General features: G+C 46.7%; 1 protein-coding gene and 1 long non-coding RNA gene across 3 annotated transcripts in view; one reads left to right on the top strand and one right to left on the bottom strand.

The window, feature by feature from the left end:
- Positions 1–7,588, top strand: part of CLYBL (citramalyl-CoA lyase) — a 159,917-nt gene extending 152,329 nt beyond the window's left edge. For both annotated transcript variants that reach the window (XM_040538070.1, XM_040538080.1), the window contains 2 exons: positions 6,961–7,060; positions 7,191–7,588. In XM_040538070.1, the coding sequence (XP_040394004.1) occupies positions 6,961–7,056 (96 nt within the window). In that variant the 3' untranslated portion in view covers positions 7,057–7,060; positions 7,191–7,588. The remainder of the gene's footprint in view (positions 1–6,960; positions 7,061–7,190) is intronic.
- The window catches only part of LOC121060382, a 60,364-nt gene that overhangs the window by 32,601 nt on the left and 15,297 nt on the right, over positions 1–12,466 (bottom strand). The gene's annotated exons all lie outside the window — the stretch shown is intronic.

Below are 12,466 nucleotides of genomic sequence, written 5' to 3'. Positions count from 1 at the left end.
AAAGATTTTGTTTCTAAGTGCCTTTCCTCACAAAATATTACAGCAGAAAAGGGGTGAACGTCTAAGAGATCAAAGGAGAGGATACGGAAATACGCAACCAGAACAGCTCTGCTTGTATAGCTTGCTGTGTGTGGAGTCTTCTGTTTGTCCTGTGTGACTGCGCTAGTTATTTTGTCATTTCCTACCTACTGCAAAAATGCTAGGAGAAGGCCAAGAGATGCGTGATGATCTAATTTGGAGGCAGGACAGCAGAGAGCAGAGAGCAGAGAGGAGTGGGAGACATTATCTTGTTACAGCCTAAAAACATGCTCAGTTGACCCAGATGTCATTGAACATCTCCTAGCAGCTCACTAACCTTTGGAAGTTCATCAAAAAAAAAAAAAAAAAAAAAAAGGTGGAATTATGACCCAGCTCTCTCTAATGGCTCTTTGGCTACAACTTGCGGAAGAAAAAAAAATTAATTAAACCTGCATTCAGCACCATCACAGCTGTTAGCTTATTTCCTACTCTTGACTTCCCCCAAAATATGGTTTCAACCTTCTGTTTCAAGGGAAAGTCATTCCTTTGTGGTTAGGATAATCACTCCTCCCCCAGGCACAGACCCAGCTCCACTTGCTGCGAGCTGTTCTCCCTTTTCTTTTGTCCATATACCTGTAAGCAAACCCAAGCCTTCTTTTTAAGCCCCAAAGCAGAGATTTCCACATTTCCTCTGCAGGGGGGCGCTTAAAGAATGTGTGTTTTCATTTAATCCCTGGGGGAATTATCTTCCTGAATGCCGTGCTTTTTAGGAGGACCCTTTGCCATCCACCTGCTTCCTTCCCTCCTCAGAAGAGCAAATCTGCCATTCTTCCACAACACAACACTCTCATTTCCTTAGGACAGTTTAACGTTGTGCAGGATTAGAGATAATGGCCTCAGAGCTGGGTAGATTTTAGTGGGCTTATTCCACTTATTTTTGTGGTCTCCAAAAAGACATAACTAGATTTTGGGGATTTATAAGTGGAAGATCCGCTGAATTACGATGAAAAGAGCGAATCTTTGTCAGATAACTGTGGTTCAGAGATGTTTCTTGTATCTGGTGGACTTTAGGATGCTTGTTTGAATGAGTGCTCCATCTCCCCTTGCCAGAGGCACACAAGGTTTGGCCACCTGGCATTGCCCTTTCTGCTCTTTTCCATTTAGCATGGCATCTGCCTGAGAGTGCTCCCACAGGTCACAGGGGTGGGAAGGGGACTTCCATAATTATTTATTTGGAGAATGGCTGTGTTCACACACAGCCTCTGGCCAGTGTTACCAGAGCTTCCTGGTCCCCCTGCACCCACCTCTGCTAGGCCCTAGGTGTACATCATCTCAGGAAGCAGCCAGGTGGGGTGAGGACTTCCCCTCGCTCAAGGGTCTGCTCATCTTCTGAGCAAGTCACCTAACTAGACGCAGAGATTTGCTGGCAATTCCACAGGCATTCAAAATCCCATCTTAGACCTACATTTAATTCGAAATTCAGCAGCTGGTGCTTTCTTGTCAGTATTACAATTTCATGGAACGTGACCTTGGCTTTCTTCTCCTTTTTATTGCACTGGCCAGAGTACCAGAGTTCCCTCCATGCCAAAGCTTTACCTTCTCACCAGCATCCCCTATCACCTCCAAGACAAACCTAAATCTCCTGTCAAAGTTCCCAGAGTGAAAAGCTTTTGAAAAAGTTGGCTGTCTCCACGTGGGACTGCCCAGAGCAGTCCATACCTTTACACACACAACAACCAAGCATAGTACCATTGGCTGTGTTCTTTCACATGATGCAGGATGATTGTTTTGTTTTCTGCTATAGACAAACCATAAAATTAATGTAGTTTTTACAAGTATCTTAACGAAAGGCCTGACCACTGTCAGACAGGAGTTAAAGTTGCTGGCTACATGTACAACGAGATCTGGTAGAACAGGGCATCAAATCAAAGGTTTATTAGCAAAGGTCTGGGTAATTAATAGCAACAGCAGTGGTTCACAAAACAGAGCACAGAGTCCTCACAACCAGTGCTCACGTTTGGAGTCACATCTGTCACCGAACAGGAGGCCAGTGGACTTCCTGGATCTTTTAGGACTTCATTGGTACTTTGGAATTTCTGTACTTGCTACCCCTTAGGAAAGCTGATCCCGACATTCAGCACTGATGCAAGTTATTAATATTTTCCAGTGGTCTAAGAACTGAGGGTCTGCAGTAGCCCTCACAGAGAGCTCATCACAGCCATCCAGATGGACGTGCATAGAGGCACAGAAAGAACAAATGCTGAGGAAAACACCACAAGCATTCCCAGGTGTGGGAGTACTTCTAATTCTTCCATCTTGTCAGCCAAGGGGGACTTGCTTGTCTGATCGCTGTCCCACATGTCCCAGAACAATTATTATTTCACTTTAATTAACTCATTGTCTTTCATCCAAGCCACTGCTCAGAGACAAGTGTGCCAAATAGCTGTGCGGTCCCTGAAGTGCTGTGTACCCTGATAGTTTTAGCCAGCTTGTTTCTCTAGTTTACCCGGTGGTACCCAAGGAAGCAAAAGGTGGAGGGAGTAAAACAACATGAGCCACGTAACATTGCATATTAGATGAAAAGGTTTCAGGAGAGGTGAAGAAGTATGAGACTTTACTTTCCCTGGCCTGAAAAAACATGAAAGGATCTCTCACTGGAGATTCTGTCCACACAAAGTTAGCACAATTCTTCCATGCATGATAAATGCTAGCAAGAGAGTTGGCTCTGTAGTTTCTTCCCCTTTCCTGGTCCCCCCAGGACATGTTGATCCCTAGCAGATACAGAAATCTCTAACTCTGAGTTCTGGCCATTTATTTCCTAGGAAGAGAAAATGCTTCTTGCCGTATGTAACAATTTATGTTACTTTTACAAGATGGTAGTATAGATTTATCAAGCTCTTAACTACCCCAAAAAGTTTCACAGGGCAGAAGTCCCTGGATGCCGTTACACACACACACACACGCACAAAGAGAAGGTCTTTGTGTTCCAGGAACCACTGCATTGATGTGTTCATCCTTGGGCCGTGGCATTTAACAGATCAGTGCTGAAACTCTTTCTGCTACGTGATGCTCATTTCCAATAGGTGAAGGAAATCTCTAGAAATGATGTACTGATGTGAGACATTCAAGAGCTGTGTCCATGATTCATGGCAATGCATGGCCAGAGTTGTCTTCTAAGTTGCCAGTGAGGAGCCCCCCCAGTTATACACCGAGCTTTGTTAGACCTGAGGTGGTTTTGGTAGTGGCTACAATAACCCAATAGGAGGTTTGTCAGGTACGAGCACAAGCTCTGCCAAACCCATGTGTTACAAGGTTTGGTTCCAAATCTCTTCAGCCTCTCCACAGTCACCTGGAAACTTACCTTGTTATTTAGTTCCTAATGCATAACTTAACCCCTTTTCATAAGCCTGCACCGTCAGCTTTTCATAAACCCATGCCTGGGAACATGACTGTTGTCTGTCAACCCTGCATTAGTTACCACGTCCTTCACCTGTGAGCTGGATCGTTGTGGCTCTGGGGGCTGACCATGCCCACTTTTTTTCCAAGACTATCATGGCCTGTGTGTTGCAGAAATAGCTGCTGCATTTTTATGAGTGTTACTACTGAAATAACAGAGGGCTGGACGCTACGGCGAACGTATTGCATTCAGATACAGTGCAGTGCCCATGGGATGCAGCAAGTGATATGGCACCGGCCACATCAAAAGATGGCAATGGAGGAGTGAGGCCTTGGAGGCCTCTGAGGCCCCAGCAGGCCGCTCGGATGAGCAAGTAGGGAGAAGAGGAGCTAATGGGCTTTCCTGCACCATCTTTCTGGGCGCCATCCCAGGGCTGTCCAGAGGGTTATACCTGTGAGCCCCTCCTCGCCTGGGAAAGACTCCCAGGACTGCCTGCTTTTGCCTTCCTTGCTATTTCCCAGTCACCTTCCCTGATGGAGGCGCACAGCGATGGTGCTGAGGCCATGCAAACAGCAATGCGGAGCCCAGCCCTGCACCGTGCACCTGCATTTCACACCGCCAGCTTCTCGCCCGGTGCAACAAGCAGTTTAACCGCTGGAAGTCCGAGTGCCGGCTGGAAGTGTGATGCCATTGAGAAAATTAGCCCAAAAGAAAATTTAGATCTATGACTAAATCGATCCCCAGATTGGCACTATCAAAGTAAATGGTGTTTATAGAAAGTCTCGTTTTCTTTATATTAGTGTGGGCAAAAATCAAAAGAATGTTAAGGGCAAATTTCATCTACCAGAGCTGGAAAAGAGAGCATGGGGACAAAGCTGTAATTACTGGTATTTCCTATCTGTTGAAACCTGTGGGTGGAAAGAGAGGAAGTGAATAGGGTATATTCAATGGCATTAAAATTGGTTTCTTTTTCTGGACTTCAGCTCAACACTGTAAATTAGCAGGGAGAAATTAAGCCTCGGAGTGAACAGGCAGAGAAGCCAACTTCTTTGTGCTACTCGTTGCTGTTAGAAAATAAACATTTTTTTTTCCTTTGAGAATTCAGATTGGTAACAACCGAAACTGCAGCTGCACGCTGACAAGAGAACGCACCACGCATCTGAAGCGGTTTGGTGTTCACGTGTCCACACACTGCTACCCCGTTTTCCTTTCTAAACATGTTACTGTAATGAGCAGGGGACAGACATGTTGTTTAATTAATTTCTGCTTTCAAAAAAAGGCACTCTGACCCAGATTCATCCTGCTCAACCTGGGCACCTGCAAAGGTGCCTAGCTTCAGGGCATCCTGTACTCAGGCAGGGGGATGGACAGGACCTCCAGACCGTGGCTCAGTCCTCCAGCCATCAGAAGTGCCACTGCTAGGTGCCCACCTCTTTCTGCAGACTGTTTGCAACACTACTTCGGACAGCTGTGCTCTTAACTCAGCCATTTCACAAGGCTGGGAAGGATACTTCCAGACCTTAACGTATCTCCTCTTGTCACTGTCGCCACGTCGGAATTTTGCTTTTAGACAGCTATTGTGCGACTGAATGCTCATAGAAAAATAGGCACAATTAAAGTACTTTTTTCTTGCAGTGAAAAAATTTATCTTGCACCAGCCAGTAGTTTTAGCCCATGGCATAGGCCTGAGTTATTCTGGAGAATAATGTCATAACATGTTTATTTAGATCCTAATTTGTTTTCACAACAGTTGATAAATGGAACAATTTGAGGCTGCATTTTTTGTGAGTGTTTAGAAGTGTAAATGAAAATGGCCGAGGCGTTGCCTTTGTTGAAAAGGCATGACGTGGATTATTTTCATTATCATTATTCCTGTAACTATTACTGTTACTAATATTAATAGCAATATTGTTGTTCTTATTAATGTAGGTTTGAATGGTTGCTCTGTAAACAAAAAATTCAATCTGAAGCATCGACGACCGAGTGTCTGTCAGTCTTGTTATTCTGTAACCCCCCCCCTCCCCCAAAATACTGCAAGCTGTAGTATGAAATCCTACGTAGAATAAAATGAGAGTTTTAACTATTAGGTTGTTAATGGGTTTAATACAGCTTGCCTTTACATGCAATGATATTGATTTGTATTAGATTACTGTTTAAGATGGATTTTTGTTTTAGTTGTTCTGCAATGTGATTTAGTATTTAATTAATACTGCTTCAGTCAAACTAAATATGCCACTGGAGCAACGCATTTCATAAACGTTTCAGTAAATGGGCAATATTTTCACTTTGTTTATTAGATTCCTCTATTTAATTATTATCAATTCTTCCAAGAAAAATAGACAACAATAAGCTGCTCGCTCCGCTCTGCGTTGCTCTTCCTGGGCATGCACATGCACACCCGCCGCTATCTTTCTTCCCTCTCCTCGCCTCGCCTTGCTCGCTGTCAAATCTAGGACCGGCCGGGGGTCCCATGTCGGTGGCAGCAGCATACCAAGAGCTGCACACCCTGTGCACATCACAGGAATGCAACGCTGGAGACAGGCCCTCAGTCCTAAATTCTTCAGTATCATAACTTTGGGTTTGTTTTTCCAAGAATGTGTCAAAGTACTATGAGCATTACAAATAAGATTTTTTTTTTCCCCCACTGAACTTCGGTATATCCTGATGCACAGTGTTATACGGTCAAGGTCCTGTCTCTTCAACACAAGCATAGATTAAAACTTCCAAGGTAACGACTCGGGTTTGGCCCTACTTAATGCATGTTCTTCTGTTTAACTGCCATTTATAGTTAATTATGTTAAACTTGTCAGCACGGTAGCAACACAAAGTCCCTAGAAATTCGAAGTGAAGCTCAGATCTTCTCTGGCTCTCCGACCACTGCTGCTGAGGTGTACAGGCTAGTTTGGGGTCAGTTCTGGGAAATTCCCTACATGCAGCATGCAGGTGGGCCTTCCATTGTTTCCAGAGAAGATTTGGGCAATATTATGGCACTAATTGTGATATTACTGCAATTGTTTGTTGTTTTTTTTCCAGATTTCATCCCAGCCCCTTGCTCTGAGCACAGGCAGGGGAGACCCAACAGGGAGGCACGGCAGCACCACCTCCGCACACCCCAAATGCAGAAATCCCCCCTGCCTCTCCCCAGAGCCCTATGTCTGTTTTACTGAGGAAGATGATGGTTCTCCCCCTTTGCTACGTGGCTGTGCCCTCCATCCACATGGCATTTTGTGCCCCCCTCTTGGCACCCTGCACGCAGCCCAGCTCACGGGGTGATGCTGGAGCCTGGAGAGGCTGCGTGGGCTGAAGCACCCCCTGCCTTTACTTCTCTCTCTCTCCCCTTTTTTTGCCTCATCTTTAGAGCACTCAGCTCCCACCTCATTTCTTTTTAAATGTGTTTGCCTCGCCATGTTTAGTTTCTCTCCTAAAACTTGTTCCAGCTGCCTGGGGGATCTCAGCATCTGGCTTAGCGGATGTATTTTTAAAGAAAAAGACAAGCTATGATTTCCAAAGGTCCCTCCAGGAAGTTTATATTCTCTCTTTTCCAGGGAGCGTTTACTTTCCACGGGAGCATGATAGACATGCCATTACTGAAGCAGGCACAGAACATTGTTACGCTTGCCACAGCCATCAAGAAAAAATGATCTGGTAAATGAAGCTCTCACCATGGGGCCACAGTAGCTGTTTTAAAAGATGACTATAATACTTGGGGGGAAGAAAAAAAAAAAAAAAAGTTAAATACATCACGCTTAAGCAGAAATTCATTTACATTTTGCAGATCTGTCATAATTTGCTTGCCAGAATTGCTAATTATGAAAAGTATTCCCGACTCGAAGCACCGCTCGCTCCTGTACTCATAGCCTGCGATGAAGTTACATCACGGACCGAGCGACATCACGATAATTACTGCAGATTTGGGATTATGACTTCATGAAAGGATAACAGCACACCATAAGCGGTGAGCTCCATTAAAATAACACGTGGAAACCGGGTCAGTCGCCTCTTCAGCCCTCGCTTCTTCCCGTCCATGTGCAGAAGTCCTGTCAGAAAGGGCAAAGCCCTGAATAATTATGCACCAGCTGAAATAATTGCGATGAAAATCATTACCCTGTACGGGCTCCTCGTCACCCCCCTTCTGTATAAGTGCAACAGCCATTAAAAATATTGCCCCAACAATGAGAGACTCTTGACTTTCCTCTGGTTTTCGAGTGGTCGCTATTGAGACCGCTGCCTCCTGGAAGCGCGGAGCCCGGGCAGGGCTGGCCGGCAATAAACTTGTAGTTTTCGAAGGCACAATGCAGCAGAACTTGTGCATATGGTCTCGAGTCAGATTTACATCACATTAGGGATACGGCTACAGGTCATGTGGGCCGTGTGGTTAACGGGCTTAGTAAAGCTGTTTTGAAGAGGTTAACCCAGCTTGTAGTAAGGGTAAATAAACATAACAACCAGGCATTGTCCTCTATTCAGCATGTACTCTTATATGGAGGGCTAAAGGGTATTGAAGCTGCAGAGGATCAACTTGTGGTTGCCAGAGGACTCCAATGAAGTTTGAAACACCAACAATCAGAGATTTTGTTTCTGTTCCTCATTAAATCATGAGCTTTTGTGCTCAGACTATGAACGACTGTTCTTTAAGAAATTAACAGAATGGGAAGTTTTAAACTATGCACCAACCTTTTCATGACCTACACAGCAGCAATGCTGCTGCACTTAGACAAACACCGCGGGGAAGGCTGTTCTGTTTATTTAAATTTGTAAATAGAAAACAGTTGTTTTTTAGTTTCATTTTTCACTGCCTCCATGGCCATTTTACGTATGGAGTCGCAGCGGCTTATTCCTCCCATCTGCTCGCTTATTATGTTTCCCCTCCGTCTCTGAGCAGCACTTTTTAAACATTTTTCTTATTTTTGCTTGAATTAAGGGGAGGAGAAGGGGAAAATAAAAAAATAGGGAGGGGGGGAAGGAAAAAAAATAACGAACCCCCTCCGTGCCGTCGGGGCTGCAGCGCTCCCCCCGGTGCTGGCACCTGGGGCTGAGCCGGTGAACCCACGGCCACGGCCCCCGTGCGGCCGAGGGCACCCCCCGTTATTAATTCCCGGCCGGCTAAATTATGGGTAACGCTATTAAAACATTATCGGGACTAATGAGAAACAATTACTTAGACGATGAGCTGGGGGGACAAGCCGGAGCTGGGCGCGTTTGTAGCTATCCCCGCAGATTGCGTTAATAAATCATCAGGTGCAAGGCAGGACGGAGGCGAGGCCTGGCGCAGGGAGAGGAAAATGAGATATGGCGTTGGGTTTTCTTTTTTTTTTTTCTCTCTCTTTTTTTTTTTCCTTTTTTGCATAATTTTTTCATTAATCTCAATAGGACCCGTGCGGCGGAGATTGTTTTATTCCCTTAATACCCCGCCGGGGTGGGGTGGGGGGGCTGCAGGGGGGAGCGGATTTCCAAAAATCCTGCGTCTCCATTGTTTCACGGGAGCTTTTTCAGGACACGGGGCAGCGCCAGGGAAGGGGGGGTCCCGAATAACTCCCGGCTGCAGCAACTTCATTCGGGAGGAGCAGGAGTCGCAAACCTTTGCGTTGGCTCCTGGCGCTGGGTTTACAGTTAGGTTTCTCCCTTATTTTCTCGGATCCCCCTGCAGCGGAAAACCCCGCTCTCATTTAACAGTCCTAACGACCTGCGCTTTATAAGAAATAAAATCCGATTTATTTGTTTTTCAGTTTACTTTAGGAAGCTTTACGTGTTTTCCGGCTTTATTCTTTCCCTCTTTCTTCCTTTCTCTTTCCCTCTCTTTCTTTCCTGCCCGGTGCTAGGCAAGCAATTGATGAAACAAAACAGATTATAAGATTAGCAGCAGGATTTTGTGCATATTAATGATAGGGAAGGGCACCGAATGGGTTTGTAATTGCAGATCTTGCGCTTGGGATTGGGAACTGTAGCCCTGCTGCAGCAAAGACCCCCCTGTGAGGTTTTCACATTGGAACTTAGGGGAAAAGTGAAAAAGTAATTACCGGAGCACAACATTGAAATGTTAAAGCACTTATTCTTTCTTTCAGCGTTCTGTTTTAAAGGGGGAAAACGGGCAAAATGGAAAATAAATTACTTTCAAATAAGTAGGTTAGCACCTGAATGGTGGTGCGCATTTTCCCTTCTTCTTCTTCTTCTTCTTCTCTTTTTTTTTCCTTTTTTTTTTTTTTTTCCAAATTCTAGCAATTATTTAGCAGGGCATTTGCTTCTGAGCCTACCGGGGGAAGGGAGGGCAGGGGGACCCCGGGAGCACAGGGGCAGTCCGCCTGCGAGCTTTGAAGAAAACATCGCTAGGAAAGCTGTTCAAAGCTGCAGTTGGAAATTTAGAGGCTTTTTTTCTCTCTCTCTCTCTCTCTCTCTCTCTCTCTTTTGGTTTTGTTTTGAAACCAGGGCTTGAAAGGAAAAGATTGTTTTGGTTTCCTCTTCAACACAAGCATCAAACGGTATTTTAGCAAGGGATGCATTTCCCAGCCACAGCCCCCTTCCAGGAACAGCATGTTCTCTGCACTATCAAGAAGCAACCCGACACTGAGCTTTAACTCTTCCTAAGGGTCCCTCCTTGTTCCTGGGGCCACTCCAGTCCTCTCCCTGAGACAGCTCTTCCCAAAATCTGGGGTTTGTGCCTGAAGCCCACTGCTCCGCTGCTCTCCCCGCGACGCGCGGCGCAGAGCGGCACAGCTCTGGCAGCACGCACTCACGCGTGTCGGCTTAATTCTGCCTTCAACGGAAAATAAAGGTTTCTGGTGGAAACCAGCCTTCGAAAACTTTTTTTTTACAAGCCAGTAAGACGGAGTATCTGCTCCTCGGGCAGTAGTTTCTCGTTTTGAGTTGGAGGGGTGGGGAGAAAAAGAAAAGAAAGCAAGCCCGGCTCTGGCTGCATTTCATCCATCCCCTCGCTGCAGCCCTCCCACCGCCACCTCCCTCGGTCCCTTCAGCGAGCGGCCAGGCTCCCGGGCAGTGCGGGGTGCTAGATCCCATTATAAATATCAGCAAGGGGGGAAAAAAAGCTTGCAGGGACGGTGTGTTGCCCTATTCGCTATTTCTCCCTGCACCCTGGGTTTGGGGATTTTAGCACCAAGCCGGGTGGGGGAGCACAAGGGCTGGGGGTGCTGGCGGCAGTTTTGGGGTGCTCCTTTCTGCTTTTCTTCCCTGCTGCCAAGAGAAAGGGATGGGGAAGGGAGAAGGGGATGAGGAAGATGAAGAGAAAGGAGAACGGGGGTCCTCACCCTTTCTTCCCCTTCCCTTCCCTCCCCCCCAGCTGTGAGCATCCCTCACTGGAAGAGGGGTTCTCCTCCTGCGCTTGGGGACACGGGAAATGGGGTGCCCCATGGGGGAAAACTCAGACATCCTCACTTTGTTTTGGGGCTGTCACTTCCCAAACTAACCCTGAAACTGCCACGTCTGTGTGGCAAAGCCAACACTGTAAGGTGCTACACGTAGATCCTTGTAGTTTTGGGTCTTACGCTTGTGATTTTATTCCTACTTCTGCTAGCACTCCTAACATTATTAAGGTTGTGGTAGCAAGCACACACATCAGGGATTTTCCAAAGCGAAGCTTGCTGAGGGTAAAAACCTTGTCCCTGCGTGGCACATGACCACAGTATCCTCAGATATACAGCAGACAAGTTCGTGCTGCTGGCAAGACCTGGTCTAGGCTTCGTGATACCTGACCTCCTTCTTGGCTTGCTTTTGCAGCAGTCCCTAAAATACAGCGATGCTTGTGCAGGTCTGGTGCGCTGTGGGGTGCCACCAGAAGCTCTTCCTGTTAACTCTGCATGCCCGGTCCTACCTAGAGATGCAGCTCGGATAGAGTCAGCGGTGCATGTGTCGCTGCAGAGCTGAGTCCTGCCTTCTGCTTTATCAGCAAGAAGCCCGTGGCTGGAATTAAATACTTGCAAGGGAGAGGGAAACTGGTGGCAGAGGGTGAGCAAGGACTATACGGTTACTTTGCTGTCACGGCAGCTATGTTAGGAGGTTTCTTTCCTTAAAGTTTAGACCATGTTTGTTGAACTAGTTATGTGAGAGAGAGGTGTACAGTGCAAGTGTGCAATATCGTGCCTCTGTGCCTATAATTTCATGAAATGTGCATGTTCCTGAGCTCAGGCAGGCAGGGTGAATTGGAAGGCTGTCCCATTTCACATGTTGATGATGCAGAGATCTGTGCTTGGTTCCTGGCCTTGTTCCCCTCCTTACTGACATCAGTTTGTGCCGAGTTTACCAAAAAAACCCACTCCACTGGAGGGGCGGGAGGGAAGGATAATAAACTTTTTTTTTAATTGCCTCCCTGGCTATAAATTAGCATGCATTGGGCTAAATTTTTTCTTTGAACAAAAGCACAATTGACAGCAAGGCTTAGGGAAAATAGGGAGGGAGCTCAGAGCCCCAAGGCTCCCCTGTGTATTGAACCTGAGCAGGGGGGGGGCCTGTCTGTGCCCAGAAGTTGAAGGGCACTGAGAGCTACAACAAAACAATAGGGATTTTTATGTTTCACCGACTGTTTTTGCAGCTGCATCTTCTCCCCCTCCTCCTTCTCCTCTCCCCCCATTTCTTCATGTGAGAACCCAGTATGAAAATAGGAGCCGTGCTTTCCCTCCGTCCAAAGTAAATGTGCATAAATCCAGAAATCACCAGAGAGACGGGGCTGGTTTGTTATCAGCGAGTGCTACGGGCAAAAGCAGGAAATCATTTTGTGTCTCCACACCGTATTTTGCTTCTCTGGTTGTGGATGGGCAGAAAGAGCTGAAGCACACTGCCTGCACGCCTGGCTTATGGTAGTGGTCCTCCAAGCCCCCAGCTGGGCATGCGGAGAGGAGCGAGCAGAGCAAGCCAAGCTCTGGCTCTCCACCTCTCCCAGCTCTCCCTCCGTGCACACTTCCAGTCATCCCCAGTACACCGACAAACCCTCTCTGCCCATGGCAAAAGCTCATACAACGTGCGCTCTCCAACAAGATGCCACTGCAAGCCTTGTGCTTCTTGCCATCTGGTGCATTTGGTTACCAGCCTGAGCAGAAGACTGCC

This window comes from Cygnus olor, chromosome 1 (assembly GCF_009769625.2).
Source record: "Cygnus olor isolate bCygOlo1 chromosome 1, bCygOlo1.pri.v2, whole genome shotgun sequence".
Taxonomy (NCBI): domain Eukaryota; kingdom Metazoa; phylum Chordata; class Aves; order Anseriformes; family Anatidae; genus Cygnus; species Cygnus olor.
This window is presented reverse-complemented; position numbering and strand designations above follow the sequence as displayed.